This window comes from Neolamprologus multifasciatus, chromosome 19 (genome assembly GCF_963576455.1).
Source record: "Neolamprologus multifasciatus chromosome 19, fNeoMul1.2, whole genome shotgun sequence".
Classification (NCBI taxonomy): Eukaryota; Metazoa; Chordata; class Actinopteri; order Cichliformes; family Cichlidae; genus Neolamprologus; species Neolamprologus multifasciatus.
In genome coordinates, this window is record NC_140457.1 from 1,757,962 (window position 1) to 1,778,984 (window position 21,023).

The following is a 21,023-nucleotide window of genomic DNA, read 5'->3' on the forward strand; positions in this document are numbered from 1 at the left end:
TAACTGTGGCTGGCAGGAGACAGCAGATTACAGTAGCAATCATAGGCCCTGAGCACGCACCACACACACACACACACACCTTCTGCTGTCGTCCAGTGTTTCTTTTCATCAACCAACACAGACACACACATTTGCAGGTCCGTGCTGCACTGTGTGAAGTGATAACACTGTTAGAGGAACATGACCGACACACCTGCACAGTCTGTGCAGGAAACTGGACATTTGAAAATATTTGAGACTCAATCCTAAAAATCACGAGTTATTCTTGCAACACAATTATTCACAGGTGTCATCATGATCAATAACGACTCTGCAGGAACAGAGATTATCACGAGACGACTCACACACGGGTGTTTGGGGACATTAGCAGCTAGAGTCACCGGTGGGAAATGAAAGTGGGCGATACTCTCAGTGCACTATAAGGTGCACATACACATCACGTCCCACTGAGAAGCATTTAGTATTATGCTCTGGATTTGTACACATTAGCACACGGACGCTGAGGGTGACTCAGCCGTGCAGACGCCGCTCGGCTTTATTCCTCACGTTCCTCGCAATTATCTCATTCTCCTCCGGTTTTCCACCTCTTCTCGTTCCTGCACCGTTGTTGCTTCTCTCCTACCTCTTACTGTGTTTTCCAGCAGCCCCCGACCAAGGAGAAGCAATTTGCAGAAGCAATCCGTCGCTAATTCTCGCTCAGAGTTCATGAAAAATGTATAGCAGGCTGACTGTAGGGAGATGCAGATTGGCGCTGGGCCCTCAGCGAGAGCCGAGCTCGGCGTTAATGGAACGTTATTTGGCACCCCGTTCATACATCCATCCGTCTATCTTTGCTTTTTCGCTTCTCTTACCGAGTTTGACCAAACAAAGTTCATAAATATTCCACATCTTAGTAGAATATTAGCATCTTAAACAACCCAAACACCGCTATCTGCAAATCTTAACAACTCTGCATGTGTGTGTGCGCGCGCGAGTGTGTGTGTGTGCGCGCGTTTGCCTGTGAGCACAGTGTGCAGCCAGCTAAACCTTCTCAAAGATAATAAGAGGAAAAAACTTTATCTTAATCTTTAAAAGGCACGACATGAAGTTTGAATCCAGCTGTGAAATGGGTCGTGTGTGCGCGTCTGAATGCGCCTTAGCATGAATCCGCAGATATGTTCGTGTGTGCGCGGGGATGTGTTTAAAGTACACGTATCTTATGAGAGTAGATTAATAACAGCACTGTAATGCCATCAGGACTAGTCACAGTGTGGATCATGCATAATAAACCTCCTGAGGAGTTTACACACACACACACACCCGCACGCACACTCTTCCCGTCACTATAGCAACACTGGCGATGCTGCTGCCCCAAACTTCAAAGTCAGATGTAATTTCAGCCTCCCAGCAGCCAGAGGGAGCCATGGCGATGACAGACTATTCCCCCTCTGATGGCTCCTTCCTCCCTTCCTCCCTCCCCTTCAGTTCTTCCACTTTGCCTCTCCTCCATTCCTCAGCTGGCTCCCTCCTCCCCCCTCCTGCCTAGTTAGCCTGCTGGGAGTCCAGGCATCCAGGACCCGACGTAAAAATAAACCCAGAAATGTCAGAAGCGGACGTCTGAGGGAAACGGGGAGTGAAAGGAGAAGAGGAGCAGAGACAGACAGGAGAGAGAGAGGAGATGTGGCGATAGGAATAAAGAAGATTTCATCCTTTACTTGTTCTTTCCAAGTACAGACTCTCATTTCACTTTCTGCCATTTTTCCTCTGCTGAAGTCGACGTGAGAACAAATCAAAAGAGGCAAAAGTCAGTGAGTCCTCATCACTATCCAGCGAGGGAGGGAGAGTCTTCCAGATTCATTCGCTGAAATATCATTTGGCAGGAGATGTCCGAACTATTAATGAATATAAAATAGATGTTTCCAATCTTCGGCTCAGATTGGCTCAATAAGCCATTCTAACAGTTAATTTAAATATTAATGTGGTAACAGAAAATCTCCATTTATAATGGAGGGCTGGTGCCAGAAGGGTGTATGTGGCCATGATGGCTCACGAAAATGAAATCGATACATCACTCAAGGAGAAGTGTTTGGCGCTCTGACGTCGGTGTGAGAAAGCGTTTCATCGAGCGCAGAGCGAACGACCGAAGCGAGGTGACGTCCGGTCGACGGAGAGCTTCGCTTCGCATTTGAGGAAACGACGTCAGAAGTAACGCCTGAGAAGGACAAGCGAAAGCGATAAAGCACGCGGAGTGTCACGTTGGCTTACTGCGCCCGGTCGACACGCTGATATAGCGGCGTCTGCTTTCGCACGCCGTCACGCCGCAGACCGTCCCGCGGACGAACGGGGAGGACAGTTTGGAAGGTGTTAAAAATAATGTTCGAGAAACGGCGAGGGCTCCAGATGTTAACAACATGCAGATAGTATATTTAGTATTTATAACTGTGTGCGTGCTGCTCGTTCTCCGTCCTCTTCGTCCTGAATTTGAACTCTTCTGCCAAATCTGTTGGAGGAAATCAGCTTTGACAAAAGCCACCAGCCAGAGGGGAAACTGACGGGCGACGGATTTAAAAAAAGATGCAGTTGGGGAACATTTCTCTCCTTCTAGGGTCAGTCCACGCTCTTCCTCCTCCTCCTCGCTTATCTCCCCCTCCGCCTGTCTCTCCTCCTCTGTAGGAGAGGTTGGTGGAGAGGCGCCAGCCGAGTCGCTCTGCTGTTTTCTTAACCAAGTTCATCCCTCTCCGTTTCCCTCTCACTCTCAAATCACAAAGCCTGACGCACTTGGAGCGCACGTATGTGTGAGCATAGGGGTAGGTGTGTGTGTGTGTGTGCACAGGTTTGCTATCTTCACTCTGCTGTGCAGGGCTTCAGTCTGTTAAGGGTGGCTGGGTATAAACATGGAAGCTCCCCCCACCACCGCTGCTGCTCAGCCTTGTGTTACCAGTTTGTTTAACAACCTGCACTGGCCAACATAGTTCCCCGTAGGTGGAGCAGTGTGTAGCCATCAAATTTTGCCATAAGAAACGAGTGAAATCCTGCAGGCAGAAATGCTTTATTGATCCCCAAAGGGAAATTCTCTTTCAGTGTGTCTGTCCTCTGCAGGAGGAGAGTGCAGTGTCAGCTGCTGAGGAGAGCTGCTTGGATGCAGCGTCCTGCTAAAGGACACTTCAGCAGTCGACACAGAGCAGATTTGAAATGTTGCGAGCCAATTGGCTCCTCTCTATCTTTTACTTTACAGTAAAAATGAAGAACACGCTTCAGACGCCACTGCAGGTGCGTCCTCTGTAGGTTAAACACGATACCGGTGATGTACGAAGATGAAAGACCTCCAGAAATCTCCCCACCGATCAATTCCGCTTCCTGTGCATCTGTGTTTTCGAGCCGTAGGGGAACAAATGGTAAACCCCGGGAAAAACACCTGTTCCCGGCTCCCGAGGATCAAAAACACCCGGCGTGTACATGAAACTGTGTGTGCGCGCTAAATGATTCATGAGGAGCAAACGAAAACAGGTTGGCATACAAGCGGAAAAATAGCCCGTCTGCATTTTAGATGAAGTCGGGGTCCGAGGTGAAAGCAACGAGTGTGTGCGCGGCGGCGTGTAGGCATCAGAGAGCTCCTATGGAGCGTCTAGGACGAGCGGCGCCGTATCAATCACTCCTACTCACATTAGGTGTACAGGTTGAAGGCTGGCGTGGCCTCAGCCATCTCCTGAACCTCAGAGTGTGAGTGTGCTTCAGATTAGCCGTCCTATTCTCAGAGCAGCTATGTGCTCACAGCAGTGCAGGGAGCTGCTCTGGCCTCCAGTGCTGCTGTGCTAAGAATAGGCTGCAGGGTCCAGGGAACATCTCTGCGTCTGCCTCCCCCTCCCCACACACCGCTCATGTAAACATATAAAAACACAGGCCATAAAATACAATCGATTCATGCTGAAGAATTTGCATCGTCATCACATTTAACCTCACATCTAACGCCATAATATAAGACATGTGCTTTTTATTCCACCTTCCTCTTCCTCTCTCCCATCCCCGTGCTCCTTTCCTCTTCACCTCCCTTGTATTTGGTTGCTTTCCTGCCTCCTTTCCTCCTCTCCTCCCCCCTGTGTGCACTAATGTGGAGGCTGAATCTAACCCTGCTGGATGACATTACTGTGCGCTGCCTGCTGGCCTGTCTGCCTGCCTGGGGACTCTAAAATAAAACACAGCAGTAGGGAGAGCCAGAGCGAGAGCACATACTGTATAGGCTGCCTGACTGACATGCTCCGATAGAGCACGCACAGAAAACGGCTCGCAGAGGACAGAGCGTGCATCAAAGTATGTGCTGAATGTGTGTTTGCGAGTAAAGACTTGTGTGTGTGTGTGTGTGTGTAGTGAGGGGAGGCGTGCAGGCGTCTCCAGCTGTGTCCTGTCAATCATTTATGACCTAACGCTCGGAAAAGCAGAGGAGGGCGAGGTGGACAGCGCTGAGAGGGAGAGATAGTGTTCCTGAATTTTCCCTTTTGTCTGATGGAAAATAAGTCAAGGAGGGGCAAATGAGCACTGAAAGACTTACAAGAATGTGTGTGTGTGTGTGTGTGTGTGTGTGTGTGTTTGTGCGCACGCGCTAGTGTGAATAACACACCGCCGCTGGAACCCCATAGCCTGAATCCAACATCCCTCACCCCGAACAAGTGACAAAAAGATAACCACGTTTCACTTCATCGCTTCACGCCCTCTCTCTCTCTCTCTCTCTCTCTCTCTCTTGCATTCTCTTCACCCCACTTCCTCACCTCACCCCCCCACCCCCAGCTCTCACTCTGTCTTTCCACATGGGTGGCCATCCTCTCCCATGTCCCCAAGGATGGGAGGCTGCGCGGCAGCTTGGCAGGCTGTCAGGGGAACGCCAGAGAGCAGGGAACATGAAGTGACTGGAACAGGGATGGGGAGGATTTGGGGTGGGGGCAGCCCACTGTGGGAAGAGCAGCTTGACTTAGCAATGTTAGGCGAGAGATGCAGAGGGCTGCTGACACAGATGCAGACCCCCCCCCCCCCCCCCCCCCCCCCCAATAGCAAAAAATAAAAACCTCTATGCTGCACATAGCTGGAAATAACAAGGCAGCAGATGACATGTCATCCTGTGCCAATCACGCGGGCCGCCTCCAACACGTCGTCAGCCAAAAACATGTCACGATTTATTGACCTGTAATTGCCCCACACATCAGAAATCAGAGCGATTCTGGAAGAAGACGACGCTCAACCGAGAGAAGCACGGTTTCATCAGGTTTCTGTGCAGCGGCGGCGTCTGCTGCATCAACACACAGGAGGAAAAACCAAAGACAAGAGCACGAAATGACTTTCACATGAAGTTCATCTGGTCACAGGATGCTCTTTGCTCTGATTTCACCAGGTCGAGTTTAACCAAAGCTAACGTGAAGAGGCTAGTTTTAATTATACGGCGCCAAGTCACAGCAAACAGTCGCCTCAAGGCACTTTATACACTGAGGTACAGACAACAACCTGACGACCCCCTATACCCAAGCATAGGGGGTTGGTTTATTTATTTTATTTGTTTATTCATAAGGAACCCCATTAGCTTCCACAACTTCCTGGGGCCCAAACCATCAAACACCACCAAATAAAACGTTGCACAATGAGTTGGATGCAAAATGTCCACATAATTTGGCTCTTACATCCACAATAAGGTTTTACAATTCTGAAAATGTAAACATGTAAATATTAAAATTATAAAAAAAACACTCAAACAAAATACACAATTTCCATTACAGGTGACGTTACCCTCTTACAATATTTACAAATAAATTAAAAACTGCTTAAATAGGCTTTTAGGTGATTTTTAAAATTATGAATAGAAGCCAATTCTCTGATTGCATAAGGCGACTTATTCCACTGAAAAGATGCTCAAAATATAACAGAGTTTTTTAAATGAAATGTATAGTTTTCAGGGTTTTTATCGGTTTTCAGCGTTATTTTGTTATCGTTTTGATCGTTTACTCGGTTTTCCTGGGTCTTTTCACGTGTGTTATGAATAAATCTTCTTTTTTTCGGTACCAGTACTAGTTTGATTTTGTTGTATTTATCCGCGACACCTTAAAGGCCGGTCCGTGAAAATATTGTCGGGCATAAACCGGTCCGTGGCGCAAAAAAGGTTGGAGACCGCTGCTCTAAGGTACAGACAACAACCTGACGACCCCCTATGCCTGAGCACTTGGTGACAGTAGGGAGGAAAAACTCCCTTTTAACAGGAAGAAACATCCAGCAGAACCAGACTGGTTCACACGCTGTGGAAGAGAAGCAGAGATGAATAATAACTGATGATTAAATGCAGAGATGTGTATAAACACAAAGCATCATGGGAAACATCCCCCAAGAATGACTGAGGGAGGATTCAGGGTCAGCAAAGGAAAGTTTTAAGACTAATCTTAAAAGTAGAGATAGTGTCTGTCAAACAGGTACACGCAATACTGCTAAAAAAAGTGGTGTTAAATGCTGATGTGTTATTGTAAATAGATTAAAAAGGCTGAAATCAGAGACCCACACTCATGCGTGACTCAATATCAGGACTGAAGCTACGTGGAAACGCACACATACGACCAGCTGCAGGATGCAACCTACCAGAAACATTAAAGGACGGTGATTTCACATTAACAATACAGATACTGTACAGCGATACAGAATACAAGGCGCTCCATATCTCCGATACATTTCCCGAGTCCCGAGGGGAAGTGTGACTTGCATTTGTGATAAGTCACTAAAGCACTTCTCCCTTTGGTCTTCCTTCAAAAATCCCGCCACATCACACAGCAGCCTCGTCCCAAAACAACAACGTGACACTCTGCCGACCCGCGCTCCCTCCCTCCTGGCGGAGAGAAAGGGGGGAAAAGATGACAGCGGCTTTAGATCTGACATCAAATGCCGGTGAGAGTGAGAAAGAGAGGGGAGGAAAGGGGAAAAAAGCGGCTCATCTCTGCCGTGACAGCTTGCAGGAAGAGCCTGGCAAATGCCGAGCGATTTCTCTCTCCTCTTCTATCTATCCATCTCTCCCTCTCTCTGTGTCTCTCATCAAAACTTGCCGCCGATTAGGATCTGGGCGAGCCGCACGCTTTGGATGGGATGTGAAAACACACGGAGAACCCAAGGGGTAAAACGCCGGGATTAAAGTGGCGAGGGAACGCGGGGTGATGGTGGTGCTGGTTCAAATGGATCGGCCCCCGCGACCGCAGCGGCTCCTCGCCTCGTCTCGCTCCGGATTCACACACCGATACATCAAGGCCATTTCTCATTATAGCACAAGGGAGAAAGAGCTTTCATGATGCTGCTTTAGAGAGAAAGACAGAGAGCGAAAGGGAAGGAGGCTAAAGAGTGTGGGAGAGTGAAAAGGAAGGAAAAAAGACGAAACGGGCCACATACTGTTAGCACATTATGGACACGTGTGCACGAGGAGGACAAATAAAGCCGAGCACAGACTTCAGAAGTGTCCGTGCACCAAGAATATTACGGCTCAACTCAAGTTCAGACACTTAATTGAGCTTTTCTTGCAGTTTATTCAGTCTTTCCTGGGGCTGCTCCAAAGTATGGAGTAAATTAAACTGCACACACCTCAAGCAGAGCCAATATTTGCAACCATTTGCAAATGTCTATTTATTCTATTCTTGAAGATGCTGCAGAGCTGCAAGCAGAGCGAGATGATGGAGTAAGAAGCGATGAGGTTGGCCAAAAAGAAAAAAACGAGAGCAGCCCACATGTCTCCCTCCGTGGATCAGCCTGCTCTCACCATTTCTTCTCAATTACTCCTCCAGCCAACCTGCTCCGTGCTTTTCAGCTCGCTCGTACGCCAGCAGGCAGCGCTTGTGGGTTTGCATGTGTGACTGCGTCGTGCAGAAGCAGCGTCTGCGTCGGTGCATATGCTTTTCTGTGCTCGTGGCCGTATGTGTGAGCGAGGGGACGGCGCTACAGACCGCGACGCGACACATCTGGGCCTTTACGCCTTTGGCGTGGACGCCAGTCAAAACACAGACGTGAGCTCTGAAATGAGCAAACCCCCCTGAGACATCAGAGAAAGGGGCAGGTCACACGGTGGGCGGAAGAATCTGATTGGACGGTGAGGTGGACGTGCGGTCGAAAATGACCACGATGCATCTTTGAGGTTTGACTGAACGATGATTTGTGCAGCGGCGCACGACTGTCAATCACTCACCGGCAGACTAGAGGGGCGGTCGTGGGGGACGTTATCCTCATTGTTAGCCTTCCCAGAATTCCCTGGGGTAGGACCCCTGATGCTGTAGCTCTCCTGCTGGGCCTCCTAAAGAGAAACAGGCAGAAAGAAGGGAACGCCGTGTCACTGAGGAGAAGGTTCAAAAGAACAGATTTTTTTCTGCGTTTGTTGACGTCACAAAGTATCCGCCCGCTTTTCTAAACCGGAATCTCACAAACTCAACACCCGCTTTGCCCGATGGTGGCGATGGACGTCGCCACATAAAGGTGCAAAACACCGTGCCTTCAGGAGACGCTCTCCACCGCTCTGACATTCAAATGTGGATTCTTGTTGAAAACAGGATTCCTGCTTAAATGCACACGAGAAAAAACACAACACATCTTTGTTCTCCTCATTAATACTGGCGGCACGAGCTAAACCGCTGAGCATCCTGGAGCTGAAGTATCAGTTACATCACAGATTGAGCGTCTTCAGCCGTGATGACGAGCGTGTGCGGAGCGTTGGGTTTGCAGGACCGCAACAAACATTCCCAGTTAGATCAAGTCTGAACACAAAGAGGCCGTTTCACAGCGAGCGCGAGCGTTACAGTACAGCATCCAAACACACACCCATCAGCACGCCATAGCCACCAATTCATTTCAACCAAATCCTCGCCTAACCACCCACTAATCCTCCAGACATACGCACGCTCGCACAAACACACACCCGTGCACGCACTCCCATTGTTCAATCCAAGTCATTTTCTTTCCCTCTGTAATCACGAGCCTATCTAGTGTAAACCAATTTTCTCGCCATTGTCGGAGGTGTTGCCCTCTCCCTCCCTCTGCATCTCTCCCTCCTTCCCTCTCACTCTTCTTTTCATTCACCACGACGGTCGTTCCTCCATCATGTTAAGCGTCTGCGGCACAATAGCAACTTGTTAAAGTGCTCCGAGTGGAAGGATTAGTGATAACTGATCGGCGAGACACAGCGAGAGATCACGCACAAGTGCCCGCGTAATATACAGTACACGCACGCCGCACGCAAACACACGTCTTCGGGTATTTTACTTTGAAAATCCATTTTTCCCCACAGTTTGATTTCTTATCTGTTGTGTGATTATATTGTAGTAGGTGGGCAATATTCCTGTCAGAGAGGTGATATAATTTTGTAGCTGGAGATTATCCTCCACGGCGAGAGATGTATCATGTGAAAATTGATCTATTATTAGAGCATTAAATGTGTAATCGTTTGTGGATCCAGGCTAGAAACGATGTAGGAATAATACGGCACGTCTGGAGATCCTTAAGAAAATCTGATATGGAGTTGGTTTCTTAAGCTTCTGTGTGGAGGCAGCTTTAACAGCACACGGGGAAGGTGACACACTCACTGCAACTTCTGCTGTTCGCCTAAATGACTTTTTATACTTTGCTTTTTGATGCTTACCTATTTTACCTTGATGCCTTTTATATATAAAGTGAAGCACTTTCATTTTTCCTTTTATTTAACGTGGAACACGATTAAACTCAGCTCGCCTCACGTTTAAATACACATTTAAATGATTAAGTTCTTCACTAATGCGCCGAATCAAAAACAGCCGAATGCTTTTTAAACACCCGATGTTTCCTGAACTGTTCATAAAAGTGTTTAAATAAACTCCACAGACGTTTAAAGTACGGCTCCTGAAGCTGGTCCTGGAGCGTCGCTTTGCTTCATGTCCCTCAAACTGCTTCACATGTTGTTAATGTTTCATCACGTAATCCTCTCCACAGCTGACACTGGGATTGTTCTGATTTCACAGTTTTACATATTTCACTTTCTCAAAAACTAAACTGGAAACGGTCCAACTGAAAAAAACGATCCATTACGAAGTGACTGATTGCTTCTTATGGAAACAGGAAACTTAAAATAAGAACGTTACAAAGTGACATTTTTAAACAACATGTTTCACATGTTCACACTTAAATCTGTGTAGGTGACAAAACAAAGGAGACTGATAACGGATAACTTGTGTTGTTGTTTTTTATTATAGTGTCTCTGCATGTGGTGACGCTGCAGTCAGAGGTGACTGGATCCATCCAAACATCAATAGCGTCGATTCTAGGGGTGGGGGGAAAAATGATACTGTGTAGCATGGTGATATTTTGTTTGCTAATAATGTATCGATACAGGGACAGCAGAAATCGATATTTTGTTACAAAAAGGTTTTTGTGCTCTGACTTCAGAGCATGTTGATCCTTTTTCTGAGCAAGAATCCTGACATTCCTTCACTGTCCAAATGTGTTTAACTTGTTTTTGGCAGCAATAAACATGACAGTTTACTTATTTCATGTTCACACTTAAATCTTAGAGGTGGGAATCACCATACATCCCACGATACGATATTATCACAATACTTAACGCACGATACGATATTATTGCAATACTTAACGCACGATACGATATTATTGCAATTTTTAAAAATATTTTGCGATATTCAGATTCTGTACATAAAGGTAAACTTTATCAATATTCATTTTCTCTAATATCAAAGTCTCACACTCAGTCTTTCTCTCATTTCAGTTTGATTGTTGACAAACTGAACGGTTTGTATTACAGTCTAGTCCAACTTAACTGAATCAACCATCTGGTACAATTATAGCTATTCTGAACTATGCAGTTTATGAAAACTATGCAGCCCCTTCAGCAACTGAAGAATTTGAAAGTAAATTAAAACAAATATAATTTTACATTAAATAAAAAAGTTTTAAACTTAATTAAAATAAAACATGTCTTAAATTAAAATAAGTAAACTGTCACATTTGGACAGTGAAGGAATGTCAGGATTCTTGCTCAGAAAAAGGATCAACATGCTCTGAAGTCAGAGCACAAAAACCTTTTTTGTAACAAAGTATCGATTTCTGCTGTCCCTGTATTGATACATTATTAGCAAACAAAATATCACCATGCTACATAGTATCCATTTTTCACCCACCCCTATTAAATCTGTGTAGGTGACAAAACAAAGGAGACTGATAACGGATTTCTTGTGTTGTTGTTTTTATTATAGTGTCTCTGCATGTGGCGACTCTGCAGTCAGAGGTGACTGGATCCATCCAAACATCAATAGCATCGATACGGTGCTGTTATTGGATATTTTGTTTCAGAATGTAGCTTTAAATAAATTCGTTCTTTTAAATGTAGAAACAAAATCTTTGAACTGTCGCGTCCATTTTATTTTTCATCTAAAACACATTTAAAGAGTCTAAAGTCTCCAACAGCACGATGCTCTGCAGCTGATATCACTTTTTCATCTCGAATAATAAAAACGAAATGAAATCAGTCACCGAAATAAATCAAACACGGAGCAATAATCACGCCCCACCGGCTCATCACTTCATACCAGCACCCCTCCTTAGCTGGAGGGGAAACCCCAGAACAGCACGATGGGACCAATCACTGGGTCACGCGTCCTCCCAGATGTGGGTGTGTGCACGGAGACGTTAACAACAGGCTCCCGGCGAAGAATGGAGGTGCTATTTTAAAAAGAAAGCCATGCTAGTTTCCTTGTCAGGGCCCTCGGCAAACCGTGTGTTTGTGCACGACCCCCCCGTGTTTGTCACAAGGGGGAGGGAGGGCTGGATGCACGCCAAACGTCAGGCTTTTATTACACAGAGACCCAGCTTAGACACAAGCGCACCTCCACAGGTAAATAACGGCCCGGGGAAGGAGGGAGGAGGAGGAGGAGCGGGGGGTTTGGGAGAGCTGGACACGTGCACGGATACAGACGAGCGGCTGCTGACCCAACTCCAATATTTACTCAGGCATGAGTCTCTAGTGTGAGCGCGCATACTCGGGGGGATTTCTGTTTTAAGTGGGTCAAAGTGAGGTTCATACTACTGTTTACACTCATGTTCTTACATCATTACTGTCAACTGTAATATGGACCGAGAGGGAGGGAGGGACGGGGAAAGGAGAAAAGATGAAGGCTGGAAAAAAGTGAGAGCGGAACAACATCAGAGGCAAATGAAGGAGTGCTGCGAGTGCATCCTTTCATTTGAGTTTTTTCCAGTCCATTGTCTCAAAATCCCATTTCCCAGCTAATTTAGAAGCTTCTAAAATACACTCAACTCCATACCTTAAGCCTAAGGCCACAGCTAATCCTGTCTTCGCACACGCACACGCAGACACGCTCATTCATCCTCCGTGCTTTTCAAAAGACTTCATCTTGGCATAGTAGACACGAACGAAGGATATTGAAGGCAAGCGTTTGAAGTACATGAGGGAACGCAGGAATCAAACTGTGAGTTAAATGCTATTAGACAGCTGTGTGGAGAGGCAGTGTAATATTAGATTTGATTGAATAGATGACTGCTGAATGTGGTGTAATATATAGAGCCGCAGAGGCTTTATGCAGACGTAAATCAATATTGCAGCACCACCTTAATCCCAGCCACTCAGGAGCGCGAGTCAGCCGGCGAGCGGGGAAACGCGTGGCTGTTTGCGCGCCGTCGACTTGTTTTCCAGACTTTCGAGCACTTTTAAAAGTAACTCGCAAAAACTCCAGCCTGGGATTTATTCGGTTTCTATATCGAAACACGGAGGCCGCGCTCAAACGGTAATCACGACACGCATCTTACGCTTTCTTTTCTTTTCGGCTCACAGCTCATTTAAGAAGGTTGTATCGGGCCTTCTTGGTTGGTTGCACCGCACTTTCCCGCTCTCTATTCCAGCAGGGAGCAAGGTGAAATGTTGCCTCGCTTTGCTTGTATGAGTTTGATTGTCTGTCTTGGGAAAGAAAGAAATAAAATAAAAAGCAATGAAGCTCGTATGACAGCGAGCAAAAGCTGTTTGATGGCACGGCAGAAACAACAGAGAGCGAGCAGAGCCAGATTCAAGCGTTTAAGTGAAGCTGAGTTTGACTGACAGCCGTCTTGATCGTCGTTTCTTTTTATTCGTTCTTGAGCCGTGATGAAAATATGTGGCTTACTTAATCTACACTGTACATAACATGGACGTGAACATCTGTGCAGCTGCTGTGGGGGCAGCGCAAAATCCAAGCCTGCTGCTCAGAACGGGAGGAAAATGATTTTTATTTCCACTCTGCTTTCCTCCCCTAATATATTCTATTTGTTTCTACTTTTTCTGCTAACCTTCACTCAAAATCTACCCTCCTCTCTGTTTTTATTTGCAACCCTCCTCTTGCTTCCTGCTTCCATCCCACTGACACGTCTCCATCACCACCCCTTCCTCCACTCTGAGTCCTTTCATCAACATCACCTCCACACCTCCTGTTTCTCTTCTTCCCGTCTCCTCTGCTCATGACTACCAAATAAATTAGTCACCCCCCCAATTGCCCTGCACCTTAGCAAATGCACATCTCCACAAAATCTGACGCTAATGCCATTAATATTCATTAAAAATTAAGCTTAATTGCATGTCTTTAGGAGAGAGGCCCTATTTCTGCACACACACACACACATGCATTTGGCCACCACCTCTCGCCACATCACAGCAAGGACAGGGCATCTCTGTTGTCCACATGCACACCCACATACTGTGTGAGTCTGTGAGACCATGTGATGCAAAGGTCACGCCAACCCTCAGCAGAAAAATCTCCTGGGAGAAGCTTCGTAAAACCCAACCAAGTGCTTCCTGTGGCTTAACATAAAAAATGAATTATAATAATAATAAAGACACAGAACAAGTCAGAAAACGAGAGAAAACCCACCGCCTCACTGGTCCCCGGAGTAAAAGTTGTGTGTTTCATTCATACGCCATCACAATCACCCAGCTCGCCTGCGGCCCTGGACCGAGCCGCACTCGTGTTGTTTTGCGAGTCGCTGACAATCAAACTGTTGTGCTGTTCAGGTTTAAGGACGTGCTGGTCCGTGGATGTCTTGAATGTCAGTAATTACCGTTGAATACAGTATTTTTTTATTCATTTGTCGGAGCTGTTAACAAAGGAAACGTTGGTTTAAAAAAAAAACATAACACACACCCGGGAGAGGCGGGGCGGAGGAGGTGGGGGAGGGAGGCAGGACATCCATATTCAACACCCGCGTTCGCACACACACACACACACACACACACACCAATCAGGCTGACTGAACTATAATTGAAGCAACAATCAGCAGTGAGAGCAAACTCTGTGCTGCAAAACGGGACAAATCGCCGCCGTTATGTTCCTGCTTTTCATATTTCCTTCACTCTTGGATGTTTTGATCCATTTTAGGATATTTGAAAGACGCTGCTGTTGCACGTGCAGCTGAAATGCATTGCTGCTTTTGTCACTGCCGGTCCGTGTAAATGATTGGTTTATTCCAACATACAGCTGTTATTATCATCAGGGAAAAGGTGAATTTGAATGGAAATAGCTGCGTTCACGAGGACGCGTGTGCGCTTGATGCACACACACACACACGCTCTGCTCTATCTTAATAGGTCCATTTGTAGCAGGGCCTGTTCTAGTGCCGTGTCCTTCAGATTGGATGCTATCGCAGCGATCCCCCTGACCTTTAGCACAAAGAGACGACACACACGCGGACGCACACGTGTGCACGCACAGCCTCGAGCAAGCTTTCCTGTTTGCTTATACAAACACAGACACACACGCCGCTTGTGTGCAGGCCTTCCCCCAGGAGTGATGTCACAGCTAACGGCGCTAGCTGCCACTGCCAGGCCTTTCATGTTTTATTCCTCTACACAGGCTAATCAAATAAAAGCCCGTCTTTTTAACCATCTTCACTTCATACAGTCTTTGCAAGTCCCTGTCACCGCCACCCCCGGCCGCCCATTCACTTCAATTGCTTTGGCTCACATTTAAAAGAGGACATCCACCCAAACCGGTGTACACCCACATGACTTTCGCTGAAGCGCGGAGGAACGCTATCGTGTTGGCGAGCTCGACTTTGACTGTGACATTCTTTTTTGGTGTTTTCTCTTTCTCTCCCCGTCTGTGAAGTCTGTATCCAGGAACAAATGTAGCGGCATTTCCTAACAAATGGCAGCTAAATGAGGCCCCCAGGGTGCTGTGCCGCTAACTACCGGCCCCCTTTCTTTCTGAGCCATTATGATTGTCCTAACCGTTCCAAAAACACCTCTCCTGTTCTCGTTCATTTGCATTTGAATTGCAGCTCCGGCTGTACAAAAACAAACATAAATCAAAAAAAGAGGGAAAAAAGGGAGAGAAAAAACATTGGCGGATTCTGGCCGAGCAATTAGCGAGTGTCAGTCAACGTGGAGGTAAAAGAAAAAACCGCGCGCGCGCGCTGAATGAAAAACATTGTCTCAAACACTTGCAGACGCGCTGTCACACGTGCTCGTACACAACGCGAGCTGACGTACTGTATGTGCTTTAAATATATATTTTCACATTTATCATTTAGTTTCGTGCTGAAAACTCATCAAGCTTAAGTGCTCGTCAGCGGTGGCCAATCACAGAGTGGCAGGCCCGGGGTTGCCGTGGCGATATGCGGGGACATTTAGAGGACTCCGATAAACTCTGCCATTTAAAAGGTTATGACAATTAACGCGGCTCTCCGCAAATTACCACTGCCAGACCTTTACCCACGGACGTCTCTCTCTCCCTCTTATCACCTTGCGCCCAGCCTCGCTCGCTCGCTCTCTCTCTCCTCCTCCTCTCTATCTCGCCATATGCCCTCCATTTCCGCAGCCTACCCCACCCCTCCCTCCGCCGCCCCCCCTTCCAGCCAGCAGCACTTTTAATATCCCGTTAATTAACAGAGTTCTTCACTTAATATTCAAATGGTGACCAATTAATGACATTGAACTTTAGGTGCCCCACCCACCCACACACCCACACACACACACGCACACCTTTACTCCAACTCCTATCACTTCCTATTGAATCACACACACACGCCGCTTCACGGCTCTCATTTCCTCCTCTCCTTCCCCTCAACCTCTCCGCCGTCACCAAGGTGAGCTCCCATTTCCGTGTGATTGAAAGAGTTTGTGAGGCAGCTGAGCAAGTATACAGCGAGTCAGAGGGGGGCGGGGGCCACAGAAAGGCACCGTGGCCTTTTAATTAACCTGGTGTGATTAAAAGCGGGGGTGGCGGAGGGTGGGGGAAAGGGCCTGCTGCTGGAGCCGGGTGGGGGCAGAGAGGTGACAGACAGGAAATGACAAACTGGAAGTGGGCCCAATCGATGAACCCGTATGTGGGAATTTGACATGTATGCAAATCTCTGTAATGTGTTACAAAACGGTGCATTAAAGTAATCTGATTCCTTTGCTGTTGTAAGGTTAGTTTAGTTTTTACTTTTTCAGATAAATGTTTACACGTTTCCTTTGTCCTTATTTTATCGACTCTTTTGTTCTTCGGTCGTTCTGTTGGAGCTCTGCTGCCGCGCTGGGATCGTTGTCCTGTCGATGACCCGGTTTGAGCTTTAGTCACACAGATGGCCCCACTTTGGTACACAGGGGAGGTCAAGGCCCACTCAAATCTTCATCCCTCCTCCACCGTGCTGACAGCTGCTGTGAGGTGCTGGGTTTCCTCATCACAGATGAACATCTGCACTCTGGTGTCGTCGTTGTTCCTGCAGCCTTGTGGTTCTTTCTCCAGCAACCCTACCAAACAAGTCCTACCTGCTCAGGCTCTAATTGTACTGACGTGAACTTTAACCCCGAACACGCTCTCGGGTTTTTGCAGTTTCTCTGAGCGTTGCACAATCTGACCTTGGGGGGAATTTGCTGGAATGTGCACTTCTTCGGTGCAACAAACTGGCAAAACGTCTGCTTTTACAGATGTGCTCACGCTCTGATGATGAATTCATCCAGTGCAGCACCTGGATTAGCAGCAGCTGGATTAGCAGCAGCTGGATTAGCAGCACCGGGCTGCTACGACTCTCTGGATTCCCATGGAAGCAGTAAAGCTGGACACTCTGCAACGCTCAAAATAAGCAGTAAAATAAAGTAAACGCACTGCTTAACACGCAGAATCACTCAGTGAAATTGTTCTTTAGATAGAATTTAAATATAGCTCAGTGTCAGAATATAACATCTGCATCCACCTGGCTGTCTCCCACTTTTCTCTGCTACTTCTGATATTTTACAGATGCACGTCTCTCACGAGGTTTTCACCTTTTCAGAGTCTTGATGAGTGACGCAGCGCTGCACAGCAGGCACACACGCAGCAGTTACTCTCCAATTCAAGGTAAAGCTGAAGGAAAGTGCGTTAAAAGCAAACCTGCAAGCCCGGTCGTGTTTTTCGTCTTTGCTCTGACAGCTGACACGGATGGAAAACCGTTGTGCTCAAGTCACTAGAAAGCATCTAACCCAATGAATCAGCTTCCTCCCGTGTAGGTCCCTGCAAAGAGGCCGCGTCTCCTCCAATCAGCTGAGAGTTCATCTATACTAAAGCATCCCTCCCCAGGGGCTACTCTCAGGCAGGAAGGGGAAACAGTCAACACAGAAATTGGAATCAGTTTCACCAAAGAGAGTGGGATGGGTAGTATTTTTTTCCACTCACTTCCTTTTCCAAAGGCTAGCAGTCAAATCCAGATGACTGCAGCAGTCACCCCAAAACCGCTGAATAGAACAAGCAGCATCGAGTTTAAACAAGCCTATATTCTGTTGCATGTAATTACTCTGCAAACATCAATTTAACACACTGTTCCTCAGTGAAACATTAAATAGTGGCTGATCAGAGCCGTGTCCTTACAGCGTTATGAGTTTAAGCCTGGCAGTTGGCCAACGTTACATTTCCCCCTCCAGTCGATCCCGTCACACTGTGCTGTATACTACCCAATAAAGCAAACACGCCATAAAAAATTATCTCCAAATTCTTGAAATGATAGCGCTCTCGTTTTCGTTTTTACGAGGCAGAGTGTGTAACACGGTAACAAAAGCGTAATACAGCCATCGAGAGGAAGAAAGGGCACATTTCCTCCTTTTAAGTGATTTGTCTGGCGCTAACGCTCAGGGTCGCCGTATTTATAGGCCGTCTTTAAACTTTACTTCCAGAAAAACGGGCTTTTGAATATTTTTCCACATAGCAGGAGTAATTCTTGTTACAATTTGATTTTTTAAAGAGGATTAATCCCACAGGATTTGGTGGAAATTGACACGTTCGTATAGGAACAATCGAGAAGTTCACGCGGTAAAAACAAGGGTCAAATAAAGGACAAACTTCACTGTTACTCATAATCATGGCTTTAAAAATATCTGCCTTTCTCAAACAGCCATTCAAAATCTACCAGCACACACACTTTTATTTTTTCAAAGCGCACTCCTTCCCTGGTGGAAAATATATATATATTTTTACTTTTTGTATGAGCCTTGATGTCTTCGAAATGCCTTTTTAGCCTTCTTTGCTCCTTGCAATCAGATGAGGTCACAGCAGTGCAATAGACTCAAAGAAAGGCAGCGTTTTCACTTCGATTTGTTACAAAACCAGCTAATAGCGGGCGGTTGCAGAGCAAATTCTGTGTCAAAGGCAGCTGGAATGGTTCCATCAACTGGAGGATGTCCTCTGGCTCGGGTTAATGGGAGTGGAGTGGGGGAAAGGAACTGCGGCGAGTGCCGGAAGAACAAAATAAAGAACTTTTCAGCTTGGATTTCTCAGAGTAATGCGGGGTCAAAAAACAGGGGTCAATACCACAATGACACCCTAATCTGGCGCGCGCTGGCGCTGGCGCGTATGCGTGTAATCCGCTCTGTGCGGCTCGCATCATGTCTCATTTCAGCCCAGAATCACAGACAAAGGTCACCGTTTGACCTTTTCGCAGCTCCGAATTGCCGCGGCGCACTCGGCTGATTAGTGTACACGCAGACACAGAGTACAAACGTGACAGGCAGCCACGCGCTCGCTCAGGACAGAAAAATGAAAGCGATGCAGCGCTGAGCTGAAGGCGCACAAAACCTATTTGTAATCTCGGCCGAGCTCGCCGTGCACGTTCAATTTTCCAAACGTGTTTACCTCTCGGATCCCAAATCAAAGCCGGCGACCGCCTTTCTTTGTTCTTTAAATTTATTCTGGTATTTCCTGGTATTTTGTTTCCTCTCTCGCTCAATCGATGACCAATTAACTGTCTTAATGCCACCGCGCTTGCTTGGTTTTGTTATGTTTAAAATGTCATGTTTTTTAATGATCAATATTGTGAATTTTCAGTAATTACTGCGGCACAAACTGCTGAAATACCGGAAATGTTTGGCCACTTGCACATGTGTGCCTGCACATGCTAAAGACCCACTTTGTTCCTAATAATATGTAAAGTCTGCAACATAACTGCATCCAAGCCAGGAGCTTATTAGAAGATGGAAAGAATAAATGTAGCCGGTCTTTAGTGTGACAGACAGGCAGGAACCAGGAGGTGGCGACTCACTGCCTGCTGTGCTAAAGCAACATTAAACGCCGCACCGTTGTTTCAACACGCAGGAAGGGCGCCGTGATTACAGGTAAAGATGGTGGGAAGCTGCCGAAGGTACCGAGGCTTTCATGTAGCCGTAACAAGCTTGCGCGCCTGCCCTTAAAGGAGCACGCTTGCATAACAATGAAAAACAGAGGGAGACCAGCTCCCCGGTCAGCACAGAAGTTGGCATAGCAACCAGTACGGGACTCATCAGCACAGGTGAAATGGCTCCGGCCAATGGGAGCACTCGAGCAGAACTACCTGGTATATAAATGTCAGCGTGGGTCAATTGGCGCCGCGTGATCAGCAATGATGAAAACACACCATTACTGTCACCAAATGTCAACGCGGCCATGGATCTCAGCCGCTCCCGGTTAGAGTGACTAACGTTTGCTCAGTGGGCTGCACGGTCTGTGTGTGAGCATGTTCAGCGAGGAAACGAGAGGAAGAGCGTTTTCAGCGTGAGACAAAAGGCGCGCTGGCTGAAACGTTCACTCAGCATGAAAATTACTGTATGCTAACACTGACGATTTCCTTTTTTGACAACCTGCTTTTGTGCTAACGATGGCTTTTTGCTCGGTGTTCGAGTCTGCCCAAGAAAGTTTTAACTACATCTCGGTAAATCACAGTATAACAGCTAACCGCCGCCGCCAAACGGCAGCCAGCCTGTGCATGTGCTGGATGACGTCTCTTTGCATGCATGTTCTCTGTAACGAAGGATAACATGCATCATTATAGAGGGAAAGCTGATCCGTGCTCAGCTGTGCACTGGCTGCATGCATATCATCTCCACATATCTGCAGCTGCACTGTGATGTCATATTCATGCACGCTATTTCATGTACTTTTTTATTTGCCACTTCAGCCCTTAGCCTCACACTGAAGCGCTCTTTTTTGAGGCAATCCTGACTGAATTAAACTAAATGCCTTTATCAGCTACGATCCCGCGGAAGGGCTCGCAGCACCACCGTTTCCATAATCTGACATATCCAGTTCAAACCGATCTTCTTTCCTCCTCTTCAGTCTGATCCGTCCTTTCCCGTCCACTTCTTCTGTAATCTTTCCCGTCTTGTCCCGTTTTATTTTCTTTCCTTTGGTCTGTTTTGCTCGCTCTGTAATGATCCAGGGCAACACTGCGAGCCAGAGTCGCTCCATGCGGGCTGATAGTTAGATCCCTCTGGCTGCAGAGTGGATGGGAAACACATGGGCAGACTTCACTCAAATCTGAAAAAACAACTGCTTGAAGCCAGCTTCCCAGTGGAAATCTTCTACAGAACATCACGCTGAAACTTGGCAGGACACGTCTCGATCCATATCTGCAGAACAGGCCCTTTGTTGTTCTGAGGATTCGCTTTGCACTGGCAGGCCGGTGCTCATTGAAAATATACAATATGTGTTTATAAGCTGTGATTGTCCAATCTCAGAAACACGCATCGCATGCAAATGTTTCTGCACAGCGTGCGTCGAGAAAACTTAAATATTTGGAAACTACCTAAAATACGTCTC

General features: G+C 46.9%; 1 protein-coding gene across 9 annotated transcripts in view; it reads right to left on the minus strand.

Annotated features, from left to right (window-relative positions):
- The window catches only part of LOC146495656 (AT-rich interactive domain-containing protein 1B-like), a 199,391-nt gene that overhangs the window by 99,246 nt on the left and 79,122 nt on the right, over positions 1-21,023 (minus strand). For 8 of the 9 annotated variants that reach the window (XM_085143727.1, XM_085143720.1, XM_085143721.1 and 5 more), the window contains one exon: positions 8,168-8,272. The exons of the other annotated variant lie outside the window; for it this stretch is intronic. In XM_085143727.1, the coding sequence (XP_084999853.1) occupies positions 8,168-8,272 (105 nt within the window). The remainder of the gene's footprint in view (positions 1-8,167; positions 8,273-21,023) is intronic. 9 annotated transcript variants of the gene reach the window in all.